This window comes from Myzus persicae, unplaced genomic scaffold (genome assembly GCF_001856785.1).
Source record: "Myzus persicae strain clone G006 unplaced genomic scaffold, MPER_G0061.0, whole genome shotgun sequence".
NCBI lineage: Eukaryota > Metazoa > Arthropoda > Insecta > Hemiptera > Aphididae > Myzus > Myzus persicae.
Genome location: NW_019102076.1, coordinates 244,408 through 266,646, shown reverse-complemented (window position 1 = coordinate 266,646; position 22,239 = coordinate 244,408). Strand labels below are relative to the sequence as shown.

The window sequence follows — 22,239 nt, the reverse complement described above, 5'->3', positions numbered from 1 at the left end:
AGAGTTCTAACAGTTGTATACCTACTTATAAAACTAACCAAATTGTATTATATATCTTAAAAATGAAATGTAAGAGTATATGTACCTAATGTATATTATGTTTGTATGAATAGCATTTTAATGGGCTTGTACTTATTCTAGATTTATATATGATGAAAAAATATAACAAATTAAAATATCTAAAAAAAATATTAATGATACATTTATTAAATAAATTTGATTTTCATTTATACTTGTCAATGTTCACTTGTTGATTTACATTAAAAAAATGTAATTAGCTATAAAAGAAATAAAGGCAACTTCTAATGTTTATTATAATTAATTGTACAATGATATATTAAATCTACCTTATTTCTACCTTATATCTATTTGATTATACGTAAATAATAAAATATCTAAACATTCATGATCTTAATTTAGTTTCCATCTTCGTTAATACTTGTTAGTGGATGTTCGCTTGACATATTCTGAACTTTATTGTAACTCTTTAAAACATTTTTATAAAAAATATATTTATGATATACGATACACTTAAATGTAAACATATATGTACGAAAATCAAATACCTCATAAGCTAAACTATATAATGATTCAGCATTGCCTTGTCCAGTTTGTTCTACCATTTGGTATAAAAATCCATCTTTATTTTTCAATAAATTATATGGATGATCAAATTCAACTACCGAACCAGCGTCAATTACAAGTATCTTATCAGAATCCATCACTGTATTCAAACGATGTGCAATTGTTAATACTGTACACTTACTAAATTTATTTCTTATAGTTTTTTGAATCAAAGAATCAGTTCTAAAACGTAAAAATTAGAAACATTATTTTAGTAGGTACCCCCATTCGTACATAATTTACATTTCATAATGTTTTTAAATTCTAATTTCTTACTGTGGATCAACATTTGCAGTGGCTTCGTCTAAAACGAGAATTTTATTATTTCGTATAATTGCTCTAGCCAAGCATACTAATTGTCTTTGACCAACACTGAAATTAGAACCACCTTCTGACATTTTCGAGTTTAGACCATTTGGCAAATCTTCTACTACATATTTGAGTTCCACCTTAATATAATTATAGTTAAGTATGTACATTAATTATTATTATATAATATTTTAATACTATGAATGTGAATGGTTCAATATAAAACACATTTTGTATATTATGTAAATAGGTATTTAAAACAAACATTTTACTTCATCTAAAGCTTTCCAAAGGACATGATCTGGGTATTCATCAAATGGATCTAAATTGTTTCTCATTGTTCCTGAAAACAAAACTGGTTCTTGAGGTATGATGGAAATTTTGGATCGCAAGTCGTGTAATCCCAATTCGTGTATTTCTACACCATCGATAATTATGTTACCCTCGTTAACAGCTAATCTAAATAATGCTGCAATCAAAGATGATTTTCCTGCTCCAGTCCTTCCAACAATTCCAACCTTGATAATTACGAAACTATTAATAAGATGTATTATCAAAGATATTTTGAAACACGGATAAACACTGCACTAACATTAAATACGGGCACAGTCTAACACTACAGGATAAAGCTAGTTTTTCTATACTAAAAATGACTTTTTGAGTTTATAATATTTCAAGACAATAAATATCCTTATATTCTGACGTTAAATTACTAAACGTAATTATGTATATTATTACTTTTTCTGCAGGTGCAATGTTAAAATTCAAATTGTTCAAAATAAATGGCGCATCCTGGTCATAACGCAGATAAAATGTTTTGAATATAATTTGACCTTCGTGTGGCCATATTTTTGATGGCTTCTTGTCTAAAGTAATAAAAATCATTTTTACAAAATTGAGTTAACCTGTGAATTATTTTGTTTCAGCATTTCATGATATTATGTTGGTGTACAAACAGTATTATTACCGGGAGGCGATTCAAGAGCTGATTCTTGTGGTACATTTGAATATTCTAAAACTCTTTCAACAGACGTCATTTGATTTTCCAATTCAGCAGACTGTCTAGTTACCCATTGGAACAAACTAGTTAATCCAATTGATTGCGTAATAGCCAATCCGACGTTTCCACCATATGTACCTAAATTAAATTTAAATTTTCAAAACTGTTCCCTTATTAATTTCTAATGGAATACAATTTAATTTTGTTTAACAAACAACTAATCAGATTATTTATTTTGTATTAAAGAACAGTCATTATTTCATAGGTTATTAAAAATATTTATTTTTAGATGATTTTAAGTCGTAACTACACATTAAATTTAAAAAAAATAAATGTTATTTTATCATAATTTTAAAAATTATTACTCTTTAACAATTTGTCATCGTCAACCATAAGTTAGTTAAGTTTTCTACTGTACAGTAGATGTCGAGTTAAATTTAAATTCAACGATATAACATCACTGTGTAAAAAAATTTTTTCAATAGAATATGATCTGTCTGCTTATAACATTACTAAGTATATTATATGATATATAATTGTTATTAAAGTATTTTATTTATTTAATAATTTTTTTTTCATTGATCTTAAGCCCGGAAACTTAGGCCATTAGTTGTTTTGTAGGGGGGGGGGAGAACATGTGTGGCAAGGATTTTTTTTGCCGGTACGTACACTCAGAGTGCGTAGACACAGAGCCACGGTTTTTTTGACGCTTTTTAAAATGACTGTGATTTTATATTTTTACCTCCCGAAGCACCAATTAGATAGATTCACTTTCCCACTAGAAAGGATACTGAAGTTGAAAATTGAAGCATTATTTAGACTATTTATCGTCTATAGTGTATGCATAAACACACAGAAAAAACACATCATTTTAATATTAATATACAATTAAAAATGTATGTTGCCATTCAAAAAACTAATGACTTAGAAACGATAACTATCAAAAATAGTAAAAATATAACTTTGGAACGACTTACAATTATGTAAAAAAATATTTTAGTTCAATATATTTATTTAAGTTTTTGAACAATTGGTGTTCATTGATAAAATACTCACTTTATATAAATAAATATTTTATAATATTATACAGTATTTTTTATAAATATCTAATTCAAATTTTTTTTTAACTTACCATTATCAATGAATATAAAGTAAAATGTCACAGCACTTATAAATAATAGACAAATGATATCCAACCAAAATCCAAATGCTCTACTCAGAGAAATAAATAAATACCAGGCGGATGAGTGCAAATCCTAAGAACAATTTTGAATAATTAAGTAATGAAAAAATGAAATATTTTAGTGTTTTATAATATTACCTGGTGGATTGCAAACTCTTTAGAAAGGATTTGTTCTACTTCAAATGATCTTACTGTAGTCAGTCCCAAGATCGATGCATTTACGTGAGTATACATAGGGCTCCGGGCTATATTTTAAAGAATAAAAGTTCTGTGATTATATAGATTTTAATTATACATATATTTATTTTAAGTTTATTTAATAAAATCTATGTTCATTCATCCTTACATTTCCATAAATATTTAGTACCTAATTTACAATACTTACTAACTCCTTCTAGTCGTTTGATGTTACGAGTAGTAGTCATATAAACATATCTCATTTTAAAAAAAACCATCATTACAATTATGATCGGAATGGTTAAATAAGGATTGACAATTCCCACAACTACAAACATCCCAATGACCATCAAACCCATCTAATAAAGTGTAATAAAAAATACAAATATTCTTATTTTCAACTATAAAATTAATGATATTATATCTTACTTGTATAACGTCAACTAATATATTTGGCAATATTTCATCAATCAGCCCTATATCTTTTGAAAAACGATTAAGAATTCTCCCTAACATGAAAAAAGTTACAATTAAAGTTAAAAAAAAAAAATTAAAAAAAAATATTTTTTTACCTGATGGATTTTTATTTAAGAAATTCATTGTTGATCTTGTGATAGCAGTGAACATTTGATTATGTAAGTTCGTTGATGCCGTCGTGCAAACAGATACTAATAAAACAGTTTCTGCTAAGGTGGCTATTATGATTAAGATTGTTAAAGCAGCAAATACAATAACACAAGTTTCCCTTGATACAATCAATGGCATCAATTCTACAGAAGAATCATCTGTCGTAGAATTGCTGTAACTGTTAGGTTTAGTTGCACCAAAAACATGTTCTTCTAAATTTACCCTAAAATAAACTAGAATTTTATATGGATATTCAGATAGTCTATGAAATAATGGAAACATTTAGTTACCAATAAGTTATCCAATAATCTCCACCTGATGCAAATAATTGAGTAAAAATACAGACCAATATTAAACTTATAACTTTGCATGAATGACCACCAGCAAAAATATATGACATATATACTTTAAATGATATATTTCCCGAAGAACGGGTTTCAGCTATTTCAACAGGTTCAGTTATAATATCATTAAATTTGGTTTCTTCTATTGATGACGCAACACTTAGGATGGACTCTTGCCGAATATAGGATATGGAACGTGCCATATTATTGTTGCTAGACTTATCAATTTTTCTCTCATTATCGGGTAAAACTGCTGTTTCAGTAGAAGATTCAAGCAATTTAGTAAAGTCTAAACCAGAAGCTTGAAGTTCTTTATAAGAACCCTCTGTTACTACTTTTGCCTATTACAAAAAAATACATAAAACTTATCGTTCTACACTTTAACATTTGTAAAATTATAAGTAATGTGATATTATTAATGATTATACTTACATTTTCCATCAAAACAATTTGATCAACATCAATTAAGTATTGTATTTGATGAGTAACGAGTATACAAGTCTTTTCCTTAAGGTAACCTGTACATTTTAAAATAATAAAAATACTAATGTCAGATACGATGTTAAACATTTAAATACTTTTTATGCATTTTTCGTATAAATGCTTTCCAACGCGAGTGTCAACTGCTGATAGGGGATCATCCAATAAATAAATATCTGCTTTCTTGTACATTGCTCTATAATAAACCATATAATAATATTTAAGTTTTTTCGAAGAACAAATAAACTCACTACCTTGCTAAATTGATTCTTGCTCTTTGTCCACCACTAAGAGAAACTCCTCTTTCCCCTACTATTGTTCTATCACCGTATGTCAGTTGTTCTAAATCAGTTTTTAATGCACAAACTTGTATAACCTATGTTACGATTAAACAATTAAATAAAAACTAAATTAGTACTTTGATTTTGATTTTAAAGTATATGTAACTGTTTACCCGTTTATAACGATCTTTATCCATTGGTGAACCAAATAAAATATTTTGTCTTACGGAACCTGCAAATAACCACGGTTCTTGTGATGCGTAAGACACTACTCCACGCACCGAAATGTCTCCTGCAGTAAGTGGTAGTTCTTGTAAAATTGCTTGTATCAAAGAACTCTGCAGTGAAATAGAATAGTAATGTGACTTAAAGATACTTCAAACGGATCAGTTATTATATTTATATAAGTTATACTTTTCCAGCTCCTACTGGACCAATTATTGCAACCAATCGACCTGGTTTTACAGTTAAATTAATATTGTCTAAAGTGTAATAGGTTTGGGTGTCTGACCACTTGGCTGTAGCGTTCGATATGACTATACCAGTATTACTTAATTGTTCAGTATCATTTCGATCTATACTATTTTTATTTGCCACGGTACTACCATTACTTGATTTTTCTAACATATTAGTGGTTTTTGTTTGACTTTGTGGTCGCTTATCCTTTTCTTCTCGTAAAAGGAAATTCTATAAATTAGTTTATAATTATTATTAAATAATATAAATGTAAATTCCATATATTTTATTTAGTATGTGTCCTTCATACCTCAAACCTTTTGATTGAAACTAGTAATTCAGCAGCTAGGCTTATCCCCGGTGGGAAAAGTAGTGATAGTGACGACCGCAAAATGCCATAGTATGTTGTTATAACAAATACCTTGATTTAATACAATATAAATTAAATCAAATTAGTAATTAGGATATGAAATTGTATTATTTATTATTGATTTACTACTTACATAGTATGATATAATATACACACAGTAATTGCAAAGGAATACATAAATATATCATACAATTATTATATATGAATTAAGCATCTAATAATATAATGAAAATTAATTTTGTGGTCAATCTTATTAAATGTTTAGTGATCTACTGACTACGATGATTCACTCTTGAATATAAAATGTTACCGCTAAATCAGCTAACATCAAAAGATGTTTGGTTATTATTAATTATAATTTTGTATAAAATTGAAGAGATATGTATCAATATAAGAATAGGATTACCTTGAACTATGATGTAAGAGCTTTACCTATAATCAATATATATATAAGCCAAATACCAGTCATTCTTTTCATTCCTTGCTATATCTCAAAAACTACGAAACGTATGAACTTGAAATTTGGAATAGTGGTTCTTCTAATGATCTAAATGTGCAATAAGAAAGGATTTTCTGATATTCAAATTTTAGAGAGGTTTTCAAACAGGGACTTGAGATTCACTGTGGAATTCAAACTTTTTTTTTTGTAAATGGTTGCCATTAGTTACTTGAGCAGATCAGGTACGATCATGCATCAAATTATCGTGCTTATGGCCCAAACAAAAAACTATTTCTTAAAACCAAATGTATGTGTGTATCTAATATATGCTCAGTAATTACTGAATTGAATTTGACAAAAATCTCAATTTTGCTAAATCCAATCCGCGATTTGCTGTTGCACATATATATGTCGAATTATTTCTCAAAGCTAGGTACACTGACACCAAGTTGTCTATAAGTTGAGGTACAATATTTGAGATTCACTCTAACCGAGATATATCTATTTAACGTTTACACCATACTAGGATTGGTCACAAAACGAGCAGCACACGAGCGATGCCGGTATATTTAGTTAGTAGTAGGATATATTTATTATGAATAGGTAGGTATTACATTACTTTTGATGCTGTTATGTAGTTTCCAAGCAGAACGTATGAAAAAATGTTTACAAACAATGCGATTCTTGTGTTAAATATAAAGAAAGACGATAAGATACGTTTAATGTATGACGATTCAATAATTTGAGTCATTTCTTTCCTATAATGTATGAATCAAAATATTTTTATTTAGTTTAATATGATTTAGTTTTTTTTTTTTGATAAATTACTTTCTTAATCCTTTTGTAAGATTATCAAAAAAAGGTTCCCAAGTATACATTTTGATTGTCTGTAATCCCGATATTATTTCATTCATCAAATGAACCCTCTCGTCGGTTCGGTTGGCTGTTTTTAATCGAATAGTGGAAGTTTTCGACGCCAACCAGACTTAAATTTAAATCCAAATAAAAGTTAATACAAAATATATACTAGCTAACATTCAAATTATTTCTTTACTAACCTTGTAATGGTATAAAGATGAGCAACGCGCCCACTCCTATAACTGATGACGCACCTACTTCTTGCCACAAAAAAAACATCGAAGCAAATGTTTCCAAAGGTCCAAGCCATAAGAAAGGTATATAAATTACAGACACATCAAATCGGTTAACATCGTTGGACATTAAATTTATTATATGTCCAGTTGTGGTCGGATCTAGTGAATTTATTTTGAGTCGTAATGCCTAATAAAATAATTTAATATGTTGTAAAATTTAAATACACAATTGTATGTTTGTATAAGCAAAATGTTGATAATAATGAAGTCAGTTATATATTGAGGTTATTATCTAAGGATAATATGTAAATAAAAAAAAATCTGACATAGCCAATAATCAATATACCTAGAATAATTATACCCTACACCAGCGATTCTCAACCTTTTTGAGTTCGCGACCCCCTATAATGTCACCAAGATGTCCAACGACCCTATTATAATGTAAGCATTAAAAAATTGAACCAACTGTTATTATTGTATTTATTTGTGTATATATATTTCACAAAAAAAGGTATATTAAGTACACTTCAATGAACGTTTTTATCGACTACCGGACTATCCAAAAATATATATATATATATTATAACACTTACTATTAATTATAAGATTCTAAGTGAAACAATTTTTTTCCCACATGGATTGACGACCCTAAAATAATTGTTGGCGATCCCTAAAGGGGTTGCGACCCCCCGGTTGAGAATCGCTGCCCTACACCATTTTTTTATAGATAAATAGTGTATTATTATTATAAAGTGCTGCATTCAATTATATTGTTACCTTATTGTAAATCAGATCACATGTCGCTACTCGAATTTGCATCGATATATGTGCAATTGACATGCTGAAGCTGTTATAGATTATAGCCCTTATCAACAAAAGTGAAATTAATCCAATTGCTAAATATACTCCAACCGGATTTTGATCTAAAGATGTATTAGTTTCAAAATGATTGACTATAAGGCCTACCATTGTCGAAATGCTTATGCTATTAAATAAAAATAGTAAGAATATTAATAGTTATCTTGGTAATTAATATTTTTATAATTCAATTCAATTTATAATACTAATTGTAAGATATGTGCCTAACTATAAAATAATTTTAAAAAAAAATACAGGCCAATGGCCAGATATCGTGGCCTAAACACTAATAAAAAAAAGGTTATTCCTTTATATGATATTATGTTATTATATTTCTTATAGATATATATAATAATGTATATTCTAAAACATTACCTTAAAATAATCTGAATTACCGTCATTGAAATTCCAATTAACATAAACTTTGTGCCAAACATTTTAATTAACGTCTTGAGAAAACTAGGCTTTCGATTTTTAGTTTTTGAATTTATTAATTCGTCATCCCAAAATCTAGAAAAAAAATATTAAAAAAATCGATTTATATACTTTATAATATTGATCAAAATTTGTGTATAAACTCATGAAAAACTATTTACTTTTGTAACTTATTTCCCAATAAAGCTGATGAATCATCATCCAAAACTTCATATAAGTCAATCAAATCTAATTCTTTTTTTAATCCTTTTTTGACAAAGTTTAAAATCCATCTTAAAATAATAAAAATGCGTGCACACGTTACAGACATTAATGATTCAACTCAATTTGAATTTTTAGGTTATTCCTTTTAAATGATTCATTTAATTATAAATGACTTAGTGGCGTATATCATAAAAAAAATCATCGTGTTTCTTAAAGAGCTGACTTACCCTTCATAATACTGCAGTTATACGGCCCTATACAATTTCCTATTTTCTTCTACCAATACCCACCAACCCATATTTAAGGCAATGCTTGATCAACACTTGTACCTGATGCTATATGGCACTAGAATGACTAATAAGTAAGTTATATTTTAGTATTAGTGGAAACATTTTAAAAGGCAATCTGATTAAATAAAATATTGATCAACTAAATTATCTAGGTACCTACTTGTATACTAATATTGTAAGTTATTTAAAGATGTACCCCCTTTCAGTTTATATTTGTTGTGGTATCATAGGTTATTGTATTGAAGTAATGTTCTGAAACTAAAGTATCTATAAGGTTAGTGCGACACATTGAAAAACATTTTTAATGCAGATCAGAATATTTCAGTGATGGTTTGAGTATTATTGATGAAAGCAATGAATGGAAAAAGGTTTTTTTATACATTTTTACGGTTATATTGATTGAACGGTTTAAATTTTGTACGGAGGGTCGTCAATGGGAGACTTCTTCATCACTCTAATAATCCCCCTCCAATTTACTCATTGCATTACAATGTGGATAATTACAGGTTGTAAATAAAAAAAACTTTGTTCAGTAAAAAATTTTTTGTTTGTTGATATGAGATAATTCAGCAGCTTATTAGATTTTCCATCTAAAAATGGTCATAACTCATCAGTAATGATTTGTAGATAGGTTGTACACGCATTAATAGTATTAACAGTTTAAAACCCTGCGGAAAACGTTGCGGAATACGCGGCATTCGAAAAGTGGTGGAATACCAAAATGTACCTATAATATACGATGTACGGTGTTTATCTACCATTATCAACAAAAAACTAATTTTTTCATTTTCTTTTTGGTCTTCGAAAAGTGTAACTTGAATTAACATCATAAAAAAATAATTAGTTTTAATTACATGATACATATAGATACAAAATTGCTATGTAATTCCTTAACTATGGCAGTCTCCGAATGACTCATGACTTTTTAATATAATTTGTATATGTTTGGGAAGTAGGTATATTTTCTTATATACTGAAAAATAAGCTACTGATGTGTAGGACCTAATTGGCAGATCTACAGCTATATATATATATATTAGATAGGATAATGAGAGAACATAGCTCTTTGGTGAACTCATCCTGTCAGAATAGGGATGTTGGATGATATCTTGGTAATATGTATAAAGAGAAAGTATTAACCAAGAGAAGGTAAGTTACAAAAGTTTAAGATAAAAATGTACATGGGTGCTGGCAGAATATAACAGAAATAACTGACAGATGCAAATAACTAACAATATAGGTAATACATTTTCTTCTTATTAAACTCAGATTTTTTTTATAATTTAAAGGAACATAATTAAAAACCTATAATTAAAAATAATCATAATAATTGATAATAATAATAATAATAATAATAATAATAATAATAATAATAATAATAATAATCATACTAATTTAATTCAAGATCTTTTGTTGATATATTTTTCGCATACAAAACTATATTTTTTATTTCATTCGAATATAAATTTAAAAGTTTAATAATTATTAATAATTTTCGGTTTTTTTATAAAATACAATAAAACAATAAAGTTTTATTTAACGTTGTTAAGTTTACCTATATGTTATAATTTCAAAAATATTAGCTTTTGATCTTGGATTGGGTGGTTTTTCTCCTTTGTAAGTCGCATCCATTTTAAATCTAGAATAGTAATAAATAATAATAAGTACAATTTTGAATTCTATTTTAAATAAAATGAAAAATGTATTTTATTAAATTGAATAAAAGTTATGTTAATAAATGAAAAATTATTTAAAGATTGTAAGTATATCTTATGTCAGTAAATTGTCATGACTTTGTTATGAATGATAATTTAAGATTTAAAGAATATATATTATTTGTATAATTGTCATCATCATTCAATAAAGAATACAATCAAAATACAAATTGAATTTCACATAATATGTAAAATTAATTTGTATTTTATAATAGTATTATGATTAAAAACTTTTCAAAACATTGAAGCTTGTATTTGAAGAATTATTAAGTTCAAATCCGAGAAAAACTCAAATAGTGTTATACAATATGAATTACTATTAGTTTATTTGCTAGGGTTTGCATGCGATAATACAATTCAAAGTCTAATTTGTGCTAAATGTATGATAAATTGATTAAGTACACACTATGGTTTGTAATAAACTAATAAACATCAATAAAAACACCCATTTTTCTAAAAAAATGTTCTGAAGTAATACTTAGCAAAATGTGTTATAAAAAAAAAACTACTTACCTTTTTAAGATTTTTTAAGGAATAGGTTTGTTGTTAGTTAACTGCCATACGTACTACTTGTTTTGTAATAATATTCTTTACCTGTATGACTGAAGTACATGATAGTAGCTAAAAGCCAATAATTGTAGTTTATTTGCGAATAGGCATTGATTCAAGTGCATAAATATCTTTAATCTTTATTTATAATCAATATTAAATAATGAGTTTATATCGTTCCTATTTCTTTAATACAGTAGTTTTCTAATAAGATTAACTGACTATTGTAGACTGTGGCTTTAAGTGCATTGAGAAATTGAACTAAAATGAAGTGATGTCATTCATAAAAATATATAATATAGGTAAATTATAAGTTGTAGAATAGTAACATTTCGGGGTTATCTTGTTAAAATTCTTAATTATTTTGGTTGAATTTTAAATTTACCGTAGTATTAACAAGTATTTTTTTTTATATTGTCAACAGTTTTATAATTATGAAACTAACTATATTTTGTTATATACTAGCTGACCCCGTGCACATCGTTGCCCGTTAAAAATTCCAACTCTATATGAGACTCGCTTGTGATAGTACGACCAGTATATTACCAGGTAGGGAATCCACATGCGGTGGATTTCGGACCCCGCTAGGTGAGTATTCTACATAAATATATATTTTTATTCTTATTGCGGACACGTCGATGGATGGCTTTAAGTGCAACTCAGCCACCTTGGTAAATGTGCGAAAATTCGATTTGATGCTTGTTTAATGACGATCAACCAATGGCAACCAATAATCAAAAAAAATATTAATTTATTTCTACTAAATATATTTATATTTATCCTATAAATAAATACCAACCGTTTATAGACAATAATTTTCTTCGTCAATCCCGAAACCCTTTGTTTGAGCTACAATCCGGGTTGGACTTACTGGGTCGAATCCATCATCCAGGGAACCACTCAAACATACACAAACAATTTCATCAAAATCGGTCCAGCCGTTTGAACAGGCATACGAGACAGACAGACATTAATTGATATATATATATAAATACATTTTATAAATTAAATTTAAGTGTAATGCATATCATATAGGTATTAGTTAAATATGTATGTGCTTGAGCATTGTACATATATATACATAGTAGGTTTCTATCAATTAGTTATTGTGTATTTACTATTGATTAGTAAACAAGTAGGTAAATAATAGCACATGCGTTATTCTTTACTTGAACCTACAATAACTATTTTGAAAAAAAAAATACTAAGGTTAAGTAGCCATAAATTAATTTGTTTAGGATACACTCAATTTGCATTGTTAGGGGCTAAGTCTAAGGCGTAGTATACGAGTTTTTAATAATATGTTGTCATAACATATAAATAACGTTTACATAATATTGCCATTGCATCATAACTATAAACTATTGTTGATTAAGTTGTATTAACCGTTTAAGTGTATTAGTGTATTACACATGTTATTGGACTAATTAATTCAAATACTTAGTACCTATAATTTGTTTTATTTTAGAGCATACTGCTACGTATTATATTTTATTTACTATCATTCAAAACTTAAAATTATACATTTATCATATTTGTCCAATAATGAATAAACAACAATTTTAAATTAGACGAAAAAATACTAACAAAATTATTGTTTATTTGCAGCGGGTGTGTAAAGTAGAAGTATAGATAAAAGCATGCAATTTTCGAAAATAAATTTAGGACATTAGTGCTTATACAATTGTAAGACAGATTTGGACTAATAGTTTTACTAAATTTGATTATTTTACTTAATATTATGCAGCAATATGAATACTTGTATATCAATCTATCTATCTAATACCTACATATATTTATATTATTATTATTATTGTTAGTAAATTAAATTAAATGTCATGTTTTTTGGCTTGAATGATTTTGGAAAGTATGTGTCCGATTCACTTGAAATTTAACAAAGGTATTATGTTGGGTCTTAGGAAGGCTACTAACAACATTATAATCACTACGGATGTCTTTCTGCTTCATCAGGAGGCCACAAAAATTTTCCGATACGAGTGTATATTATAAGAATAAAAATAATAAAAACATTACCGAAGTACCTACCAATGATAAATTGAGTATATTTGTAAAAAGAAGTATACGACATTTTTTATAATACTGATAAAATAAATAAATATTAATGAAGCAAGGTAGGAACTTCATTTTTTTTTTTTAAAACCAAATAGTTGAAGAATATAACTTGAAGGTAGGGTTGTAAGTCGAATGACATCACAACCAAAAATAAAAAAAAGTATAAAGATTAACACCTTTTAATACCTAGCCTTTCTGGATCACCAGACAATGAGTTTTTTTAAATAGGGCATTATTAAATGGTTCGATAAAGACAGTATCAATATGAATTTGATACTTTGTCACGCATAACACATACTTGGTGGCGTGATAAGTGATAATATTTTTAAAAGCTTTCAACAATAATTTACAAGTTCCTATAGTTTGTTTACAATACTACCTATATTCCATTAATGTCAATGTCAGTAATGTCACGTAGGTAATAGGTAGGTAGTACTATTACATACCTACCTACTTATAAAAATATAAAATATGGAGTACCTTCATGACAACGATTTAAATGGGGAATATAATGCATTGGTTCTTGATCTTATTTTTTTTTTAGATTTTGAGCTGAGTGAAAAATGTATTGGCCTACGATGAACGGCGTACTTTGTAAATTGTGAATCATTTCAAAATTTTGAATTGCGTTATTGATTAGTTGTACTCGGGTACATACCCTGTGCTTAAAGAGAAAGTTATAAATAATGACATAGTTTTTGTTAATTTTTAATTTTTGAGGTTAGACCAACAATGAATCATAAATTCTTTCAATCTTGAATTTTTTTCAGATGTGATAATAATAAAATAAAACATAACTTTTAATTAAAAATTCTTTTTAGTGGACAAATAAACAACAAAGTCTTATGAGTTATGATACATGATAATTATTAATAAATGACAATTGACAAAAGCATTATAACATATTTTTAAAGTATGTTAAGATTTACAATTAAAATTAGATAAATATTTACTATTTAACTTAAAACTAATAAATACAATTATATACTATCAGAGCTCATAAACAGCACTCTTCACTAGAAAAAAGTTGAATTGATGCTGCCATAGGTATTTATTGCATACAGGAAAATAAGTATTAAGGAACCATCGACTTTATGAAAATTTGAAGACATTTTATTTTCAAGATTTTATAGGATATTCTTTCGATATAATCATATTATTATAGCTCTGTAAAAAAAAAAAATAAACGTATTTAAATTTGTATATAAAATTTAATGACCAATAAAAATATCTATACCTCTGAAGCTGTACTATGTAACAATTCTGCATTGATTGGCCCAGTTTGTTCCACCATTTTAGATAAGAACCCATTTTTATTTTTCAACAAATTATGTGGATGGTCTAATTCAACCATTGCACCTGCATCCATTACAAGTACCTTGTCTGAATCCATCACTGTATTCAAACGGTGAGCAATGGTTAATACCGTACACATTCGGAATTTATTTCTAATGGTATTTTGGATAAATATATCAGTTCTGAAAAAAATAAAATGAAATATATTTTTATAATTATAAAACAAAATATACTATTTATAGTATTATTTATATTTTTTATTTTTACTGTGGGTCAACATTGGCAGTGGCTTCATCCAATATAAGAATCTTATTATTTCTTACAATAGCTCTAGCTAAACACACCAATTGTCTTTGGCCAACACTGAAATTTGAACCACCCTCAGACATCATTGAATTCAGACCATTGGGTAATTCCTCAACAATATGCCTGAGTTCCACCTATAAAATAAACAAGTAAAAAAACTATTAGTATAATATATATTATGTAGGTATGAAAATCAAACATTGAACTAAAACGTTTACTTCATCTAATGCATTCCAAAGAATATGATCCGGATATTCTTTAAATGGATCTAAATTGGTTCGCATTGTTCCTGAAAACAAAATAGGTTCTTGAGGGATGATAGAAATCTTGGACCGCAGGTCATGAAGTCCAATATCATGTATTTCTATATCGTCGATGATGATACTGCCTTCATTGATGGCTAATCTGAATAATGCTCCAATTAAAGATGACTTTCCAGCACCAGTCCTCCCTACGATTCCGACCTTGAAGAATAAATGTATAATTAATAAAATAATTACTACCCTTGGTTACTAATTGTTGTAGTACTTTTTCCATTGACTCGATTTTTATATTGAGATTTTTGACTACAAATGGACTATCTTTGCCGTATCGGAGGTAAAAGTTTTTGAAAGTAATTGTCCCACTCATTGGCCATTCCGTAGATGGTTTTTTTTCTAAGGAAAAATATCAGTTTAATTTTTTATATTTTTCTTCGGGTAATCAAAATATGTTAAAATTGTATATTAATACCTGGCGATGATTCGAGAGCATCTTCCTGTGGAGCATTTGTGTATTCGAGTACTCTTTCGACTGAAGTCATTTGATTCTCTAACTCAGCTGATTGTCTCATTCCCCATTGGAACATTCCAGCCAGGCCTATTGCTTGTGTAATAGCTAGACCAACATTTCCTCCATATGTGTCTTAAATAAAATAAAATAAAATCAATTAGTATTGAACCGTTACTCAATTATTAATAAACGTGCCTAGACAAGTGGGTGCTATTGAATAGTTTTATTAATTACTATGTTGCCTATTTCAATACATTTTTTTTATTAGTTTGTTTTTATAATAATTTGTACCGTAAATATTATTTTTTAAAACTCAAGTTTATTTATGATATATTTTTATCATTTATTATTATATTCAATTATTAAAAAATTATCTTTTGTTATAATCATTTATTTTTCTTTACAATTTCATATAGAGGTATATATTATTTCAAACTTACTATTTCCGATTATCAAGAAGCTGAATGTTACAATTGATATAAAAACAAAACATATCATATCCAACCACAATCCAAATGCTCTACTTGAACAAATAAATAAATACCAAGCCGTAGAATGTAGGTCCTAGAATGATATTTTATGATATTATATAGATTAAAAAACAATGTTTAAATATTCATCACGAACTTGATGGTTGTCGAATTCATTGGATATAATTTGTTCTGCTCCATACGCCCTTATTGTAGTTAAACCTTGGAGAGATGCATTAAAATGGGAAAATACGGGACTTCTTGCTATAAGTACGTTAACAATAAGAATTAATATTTTTAAATACATTCTGTTATGAAATATAAATAATCAAATTCAAATGTCCGTTGTACTTACTAACTCCTTCCAATCGTTTGACACTGCGGGAAGTTGATAAATAAAATACTCGAAATTTGTAAAATATTATGACCATGAAAAAAGTAGGTACCATAAGATAGAAATTGACAATTCCAATAATTATTACAATTGACAGTAATAATAATCCAATCTAGGTTAAAGGACGAATATTAAAATCATTATACGTATTTACATATATATATATATAAACAGGGCACCCACAATATGGGAGGGGAGGGGGGGGGGGTTGTTGAACCTGGAATTTAGAGGCCCGATAAACTTTAGAGGTCCCGTTGAAATCAAATTGTAGTTTTTAAAATTTTGGTGGGAACTAGGAATACTTATTTAATAATAAATAATATTTTGAAGGGCCCTTAAAAACATTTAGTACGGTGGCACAAAATTTGATGTGTTGAGTTTGGTTTAAAAGTTTATGTTTTAAAATATATTACTTGTATGCAATCCAATGATGCTGCTGGTAACATCTCATCAATAGCTCCCATGTCTTTTGAAAATCGGTTAAGAATTCGTCCTTTATTATAATAAAAATAAACAATTAATAATTATATTCAACATGGAAATAATATCTTAATTTATTACTTTATTACCTGATGGATTTGTGTTAAAAAAATACATTGTAGATCTTGTTATAGAATTGAACATGTTATTGTGTAAAGTCATTGAAGATTTCATACAAACTGATACGAATAAAATGGACCTGATGATAATCGCAACTATCATAGTTAAAGTTAGAATACCAAAAACATAGATACATGTCTCTCGCGAAATTGACCACCACAATAATGTTGTAGACGCATCGCCGGTTGGTTTACTATTGTAAGTGGAAACACTGTCCACTCTATAAAAAACACGTTCTTCTAGATTTACCCTAAAAATATAAAATACTAAATAATATTTTTCAGCAGCTTAGAGACGCGTTATCATACCAATAGGTCATCCAAAAATCTCCGCCTGATGCCAGTACTTGAGTGAGAATACAAATGCCAAAGAAGAACAATATTTTAAAACAACTTCCACCAGCAAGATAATACGACGAATAAACCTTTTTTGAAACACTTCCTGATGTTCGAGTTTCAGATGTATCAGCAGGCTGTTCTTGAGATTCGCTGATTTGTATATCTTCAATTGATGATGCGATACTTTGTATAGACGTTTGTCGACTATAAGCTGTTCGATCATTATTACCACTTGAATTTTTGGAAGTATTTTCATTAAGAGATGAGGATGTTGTTTCTACAGCAGGTGACCCAAGCATTTTCGTAAAGTCTAAATTAGACTTCTGAAGTTCCTGGTATGAACCCTCAGTTAAAACATTTCCCTGGAAGACCATTAAATATGTTAAATATAAAATTTCTAAAATACGTATTATTTAGTAATATTTTCTATAGTTATTATATTTACTTTTTGCATGAGAATAATTTGATCCACGCTACTCAAGTATTGTATTTGATGAGTAATAAGAATACAAGTTTTATCTCTGAGGTAACCTATAAAAATAAAATAAAATATCAATGAATAATACTATAATATTTTTTATTTTATTACCTTTAATACATTTTCTGAATAAATGCCTGCCAACATGAGCATCCACAGCTGACAAAGGATCATCCAATAAATAAATATCCGCTTGCTTGTATACAGCTCTGGTATCATGATAATAATACAATTATTTAAAATGTATTTATTATAAAAAAAATAGTTTTCTTTTACCGTGCTAAATTTATTCTCGCCCTTTGTCCGCCACTGAGAGAAACTCCCCTTTCTCCCACAACTGTTTTATCACCATATGGAAACTGTGCCAAGTCAGTTTTTAATGCACAAACTTGTATAACCTTTTTTAAATTAGAAAATAATAATAAGAGATTAAGATTAAGTATTGCCTAAATACATTTGAATGATTATTACGGATGCTTACTTTTTTATAACGCTCGTCATCCATTGCTGAACCAAATAGAATATTTTGTTGCACAGAACCAGCAAATAACCACGGTTCCTGTGATGCATAAGAAACTACACCATTCACTGTAATTTTTCCTTCTGATAGCGGTAATTCTCGTAAAATCGCTTGTAATAATGAACTCTGAAAATTTTATAATTTTTTTTATATTTACGCCCTATTATAATAATGAAGTATGCATTTATGTACTTTTCCAGCTCCTACAGGACCGATAACTCCAACTAGTCTACCAGGTATTACAGTTAGATTAATATTTTCTAGAGAGTTTTCGGTTTGAGCATTTGTCCACTTAGCTGTAGCATTGTTTACGATAATCCCAATGTTGTTTAATTCAGGTGATCGATTGCCATTGCCATTATATTTTGTATTAACCGATGACAAATTTTCATTAGTAATTATGACTTTTTTATAAATATTCGCAGCTTTCTTATCAGATTTTGAGGGATTTGCTTCTTGGCTCTCTTTTTCTTCGTACATTAAAAAGTTCTGAAATAATACATATTATTTATATATCAGATGTGTTTAAAAAAAAAAATCTATCACTTAAATTGAATTTGTTTAATATACTTTATATTATATTATTAGGTATGTATACCTTATTTTAGTATGTATATATGTATATATAAGTACCTGGAGTCGTTTAATAGATATAAGCATTTCCGCTCCTATCGCAATTCCTTGAGGAAAAAAACCTGTCATTGTGTTCCTCAATAAATTATAATACGATGTTATGACAAATACCTAAATGTATAATAAATTGTTTATAAAATATCATAAAACCTTTGTATTTAATTACACAATTTATTTTACTTGTTGGGCAGAGATATAGTTTCCGAGTAACACATATGCAAATATACTTAAAACCATTGCAACCCTAGTATGGAAAGACACAAACGATAACATTACAGCTCTGCAATACGATGATCCTTTAATCTCATTTATTTCTTTTCTAAAACGATAGATATAATTATGCATTATTTATTCAAGTAGGTAATCCATTAGATTCTAGATCAACAAACCTTCTTGCATATTCTACAAAATTTGCGAAAGGTTTTTCCCAAGTGTACATTTTAATAACTTGAATTCCTGAAATTATTTCATTCATCAAACGTACTCTCTCGTCAGTCCGAATGGCTGTATTTAATCGATACTGAGAAATTTTTTTTCCTATCCAACCTAAAAAAATAACAGAAAAATAAATTATGTATTCGTTTTACGGTGATAGATATTAATATTATAGGTGAAAGGAACTTTCGTGAAAATATATTTAATACAAACCTTGTATTGGAATGGCTATAAGTAATATCCCTACTCCAATTATTGATGAGACTCCAATTTCTTGCCACAAAAAATATGTGACTAAAATTGTTTGAAAAGGACCCATCCATAGGTAGTTGAGAAATATTACTACACTATCGAACCGATTTACATCATTTGATAACAGATTTACTACTTGGCCAACAGTAGTTTCCCCAAGAGCCGTTTTACTTAGTCTCAATGCCTGGGTAAAATAAAATGTAATTTGTAAGTAAACATTTGTTTGGAAATTTTCTATATTTACCTATTACTAATTAATAGTTTTAATGTTATGATAAATCGAGTAAAGAATAAACTTGAGATAATATTTATAACATTAGGATCAATTACGCTCTAAGTGTTTACGTACGTGTAAGTATCTTTTTATAAATTATTAATTTATGTTTATTTAATATAAAAAAAAAAATGTTTGAATAGGTTATGCTGAGATTAAATGATTGCAACACAATGTATTCATATTGATATTTATTTATTTTTAAAACATATTTACCTTTTTAAATATTAATGAACAGCAGGCAATACGCATCTTCATCCCGCAATGTAAAATTTCAATTTGTATTGCATGATACATGACTAATGTAACTAGCATGTTTGATACCAACAATATTGCATACATGTATGCTTCGTTTATATTATGTGCTTTGTTTGACAAATTAGGGTTATAGTACGATAACAATCCACCGATGAGCAATGGTTGAGTCATTCTATATCAACAAATAATTTGTAGTAATGATATAAAACATACATAATTAATTTAACAATAAAACGTTTTGAGTAAAGGAAGAAATTTAGTGAACTTTTTAAAACTTCTAATAATGACTACCATAGTGGACATTTTGGTCAAAAATACAGTTAGAGAAATTAAAAAATATGTATGTTATTATGTATGTAATTTTTTCAAAAATGAAAACTAAATGAAGAAACATTTGTAATTTAAATTTAGGTTAATAAATATCACTAGTATTTTATTGTTAGCATTTATAAATATAATTAAGCTACGATGTTTTGTAAAAAGACAAACCAAAAGAAAAAGAGGAATTTGATAAGATGCGATTACCATAGAACAGCTCTGATTTAAACATAATGCTAAATACTAATATTATATTGTATATTTTTATATGCTTTGTTCCGTGTGTATACATCAAAAGTAATTTGCATTAACGACAGTAATTATATTGAGCAATACAATGCTTACCTTAGAAAAAGTTCGATGATGGAGTGTAGTAATCCATATAGAAAATATCTGAGCGCAAACATTTTGATCAAAGATCTTGTTAAATTTGGCGGTCGGTTGGCCTTTTTAGCATTGGCGAGCTCATCATTCCACTTTCTTAAATTAAATTTATTCATATTAAAATAAATAATATACAAACACACAATCAAATTATATACAGATAATAAAATAAAAAATAATAAATAACAATAATAATATTTATTTTATTATAAATATACTTACTCCTCTAATTCCCTGCCTAATGATGATGAAGTGTGATCCTTTAGTGTTGCATACAAATCATTAACTTCTAAATCTCTTTTTTCTCCAATTTTGAAGAGTTTGTAAATCCATCTTAATAAAATGTAGAAAAATGTATTAAAATATATAAAATAAATCTGTTTAATAGGTGTACGTTTCAATTCACTACAGTTTATCCATCTAAGTATTTACAATACTGTGATTATTAATTATTAGGTAAGTATTATTAAGCACAATCACAACTATTAATAAGGTACTGAAAATATGACTTTTATAATTTTACTGCCCATATAAGATTATTTTATAAGATTTACCCAAATGTGAGGATTTCGAGGATATTGGCTTTGGCTCTAGGATGTGAAGGCCGTTCATATTTATTACCAGCGTCCATAATAAACCTAAAATAATATATAACATACAAAATATATTAAATAGAACATATTGTTTGCTACTGTATTAGTTTCAACACAGTGGTGGTAAAATGCTTTTTTAAATGGGGGGTGGCATATTTTTTTACATACATTATTTGATAACTTATAGTTACCGTTTCATAGCTATATCTAAGCTATTATAAATATTTAAAAAATGCCAGAGGGGATTTTGCCCTTCATCACCACCGTTCGAAACCTACTGTTTCAAGACTAAGTACTTATTGACTAAGTAGGGAAGTAAATACCCGTTACAGAATAAAATTAAAAATATGAGATATCAAATATTTCAAACAAATGATTATATTTCCTGAGATATATTTAAAGTTTACTATG

The 22,239-nt window shown here is 27.7% G+C and overlaps 2 protein-coding genes across 5 annotated transcripts; both read right to left on the bottom strand.

The window, feature by feature from the left end:
• Positions 1 to 290: 290 nt before the first annotated feature.
• Positions 291 to 11,515, bottom strand: LOC111031148 (probable multidrug resistance-associated protein lethal(2)03659). Of its 4 annotated transcripts, none has more exons than XM_022310973.1 (26): positions 11,400 to 11,515; positions 10,727 to 10,810; positions 8,839 to 8,949; positions 8,618 to 8,752; positions 8,162 to 8,369; positions 7,349 to 7,571; positions 7,119 to 7,275; positions 6,910 to 7,048; positions 5,792 to 5,902; positions 5,440 to 5,712; positions 5,199 to 5,363; positions 4,999 to 5,120; positions 4,843 to 4,940; positions 4,697 to 4,782; positions 4,211 to 4,605; positions 3,866 to 4,143; positions 3,723 to 3,802; positions 3,502 to 3,652; positions 3,255 to 3,361; positions 3,066 to 3,189; positions 1,901 to 2,071; positions 1,672 to 1,799; positions 1,206 to 1,451; positions 901 to 1,073; positions 567 to 807; positions 291 to 485 (listed from the first exon to the last, which is right to left on the bottom strand). In XM_022310973.1, the coding sequence occupies exons 2-26, from the start codon at positions 10,801 to 10,803 to the stop codon at positions 417 to 419; spliced, it is 4,068 nt and encodes a 1,355-aa protein (XP_022166665.1). In that variant the 5' UTR covers positions 10,804 to 10,810; positions 11,400 to 11,515; the 3' UTR covers positions 291 to 416. The 4 variants fall into 4 exon arrangements, with proteins under 4 accessions (XP_022166665.1, XP_022166666.1, XP_022166667.1 ...); XM_022310974.1 differs by lacking the exon at positions 11,400 to 11,515 and adding an exon at positions 11,204 to 11,336; XM_022310975.1 differs by lacking the exon at positions 11,400 to 11,515 and adding an exon at positions 9,109 to 9,235 and having other exon boundaries at positions 8,839 to 9,023.
• Positions 11,516 to 14,306: 2,791 nt separating this feature from the next.
• On the bottom strand, positions 14,307 to 21,866 carry LOC111031147 (multidrug resistance-associated protein 4-like). The gene is made up of 25 exons (XM_022310972.1): positions 21,790 to 21,866; positions 21,458 to 21,568; positions 21,197 to 21,331; positions 20,492 to 20,705; positions 19,963 to 20,185; positions 19,704 to 19,860; positions 19,495 to 19,633; positions 19,315 to 19,425; positions 18,874 to 19,170; positions 18,643 to 18,807; positions 18,438 to 18,559; positions 18,273 to 18,370; positions 18,129 to 18,214; positions 17,654 to 18,045; positions 17,315 to 17,595; positions 17,159 to 17,238; positions 16,707 to 16,857; positions 16,509 to 16,615; positions 16,322 to 16,445; positions 15,843 to 16,013; positions 15,639 to 15,766; positions 15,329 to 15,574; positions 15,072 to 15,244; positions 14,746 to 14,986; positions 14,307 to 14,675 (listed from the first exon to the last, which is right to left on the bottom strand). Exons 1-25 carry the CDS (start codon positions 21,864 to 21,866, stop codon positions 14,628 to 14,630), a joined length of 4,077 nt encoding a protein of 1,358 aa, XP_022166664.1. The 3' UTR covers positions 14,307 to 14,627.
• Positions 21,867 to 22,239: the final 373 nt, after the last annotated feature.